The 1,759-nt window shown below is 36.0% G+C and overlaps 1 protein-coding gene across 1 annotated transcript; it reads right to left on the reverse strand.

The window, feature by feature from the left end:
* Window positions 1-262: 262 nt before the first annotated feature.
* LOC108468854 (36.4 kDa proline-rich protein) lies at window positions 263-1,387 on the reverse strand. Its single transcript, XM_053018138.1, has 2 exons — window positions 694-1,387; window positions 263-608 (listed from the first exon to the last, which is right to left on the reverse strand). Exon 1 carries the CDS (start codon window positions 1,353-1,355, stop codon window positions 705-707), a length of 651 nt encoding a protein of 216 aa, XP_052874098.1. The 5' UTR covers window positions 1,356-1,387; the 3' UTR covers window positions 263-608; window positions 694-704.
* Window positions 1,388-1,759: the final 372 nt, after the last annotated feature.

A 1,759-nucleotide genomic window follows, 5' to 3' on the forward strand; every position in this document is an offset into this window, starting at 1 on the left:
TTACAATAATAGGGTAAAGTCTGAACAACAAATACGACTTGCGTGACTTGATCTCAGGCTACACCTAAAGCGGTGAACACCTTTGACCATTAGGCCATCACATAAGGTTCAATTCTTTCTTGCTTTTAACTGCAGTTACAACGAAATATTAAGGAAAGTTTAAATAAAATATTGAAGAGCTTTGTCGTTTCTAAGAGTTTAGTTTAATTTGACTTAAGATTTAGCTAAAATTTAGTATAAAAGTTATTTAAGAAAACAAGAATTTTCACATGCATTTTATACTACTGATGTTATATATAATAATAATAATTGAAGGAATAAGAAACATTATTACGACCCTACTGTAGTTACATTATTGCATGCAGAATGTGAATCCTAGAAAATCATGAAGTGATAGAAAATAATTGTTGATTGCTTCATTTGTCGTACACAAAAACACACACTTGCGACAATCATTGAAAAATACAACTGGTCTACACTAATAAATAAGAGCTAGCCAGCTTAGCTCCAAATGCAATCCAATTGAGGTAGAAAGGGGAATTTAAAAGAAAAAGATGGAGGACATCCTGTCATGTGGGCTTCGTCATTGCATCCATGAACCTAGCAGCCTGCAAATTCGTACAGACTTAATGAGCAACAGGCTTCCCATGGAATATAAGCATGAAATGAGATATAAATGCTAAGTAACTTAACTTTGACTTAAACTAGAGAGAACAAGTGTAACCAGGAGGGGGTGTTTTCCCACAACTGATGAGCAGCTGAAGAGCAAGCGGCACATAAATGTTAAGGTTGAGAACCTTTAGCTTCAGAGTGGTGCACAAGCAAACAGCAGCTTCCAGCTCAACAAGCCCTGCAAGGACTGGACAACATGCATTCACAACTGGGTCACCAAGGCCAATGTGAACCAACCCTCCAAGCAGATCCACACATGCACCCAATTTCAATGTGTCAATGGGGCAAGTGGCCGACGGGCAAGGTTTCCCACTTGGTGGCTTAGTAATTATGGGAGGAACCACCGTCACCGGAGGGACTGTCACAGGGGGATTTAGAATGGGAGGGAGGTTGATTGGGGGATTAAAAATGGAAGGGATTGTAATGGGGCCTTTAGGGGGCTTTGGTGTTGCTTTGCCAGTGCTACATGAACCACAACCAAGAACGGGAGTGGCGGAGGAAATGAAAAGCATGCAAATGAGAAAGAGAGCTGAGATTTTAGTGGACTCCATATTTTCAGTGTAGCAAGTTTTGTAGAGAAGTAGGAAACATATATATAAAAAGAGTGAAGAGTGGAAGAAAACAAAAACAATAAGGCCTAGATGAAGCAGTATCACGTGAAGATGGGCAGCGCTAGTTGGCATTGCCAATCTATATTATTACATCAGTCTTTCAACTCATACATAATGCTACCCTACCCATTTTTCATTTTTTTGAGTTGGCCTTCACTTTGATTTAAATCTCAATTTTCTTTCAACTACCAATTATAATAAGCCCTATCATTTCTTTCTTTCGAGGCGGTATTAAAATTTCCAAATTTATAAACTGGTCTAGTTAAATTGATTAACCCCCCCACCCCATTTAAACTATTAAAAAATAAAGGTCAAATTTGTTTATCTCTAATTATTATATTTGTTTTAATTTTAAAATATCAATTTAATAATTATTAAATACGTTTTGTGAGTACTATATGAATATGAATTAAACATAGTAATATATTTACTATATAAAACTTTTGAAATAATAAAATTTAACTTAACAGATTTAA

Source organism: Gossypium arboreum, chromosome 8 (assembly GCF_025698485.1).
Source record: "Gossypium arboreum isolate Shixiya-1 chromosome 8, ASM2569848v2, whole genome shotgun sequence".
NCBI classification, from domain to species: Eukaryota; Viridiplantae; Streptophyta; class Magnoliopsida; order Malvales; family Malvaceae; genus Gossypium; species Gossypium arboreum.

Coding starts and splice junctions, on each gene's coding strand:
- LOC108468854 (XM_053018138.1), bottom strand. CDS start 1,355: ATGCCAACTAGCGCTGCCCATCTTCACGTGATACTGCTTCATCTAGGC.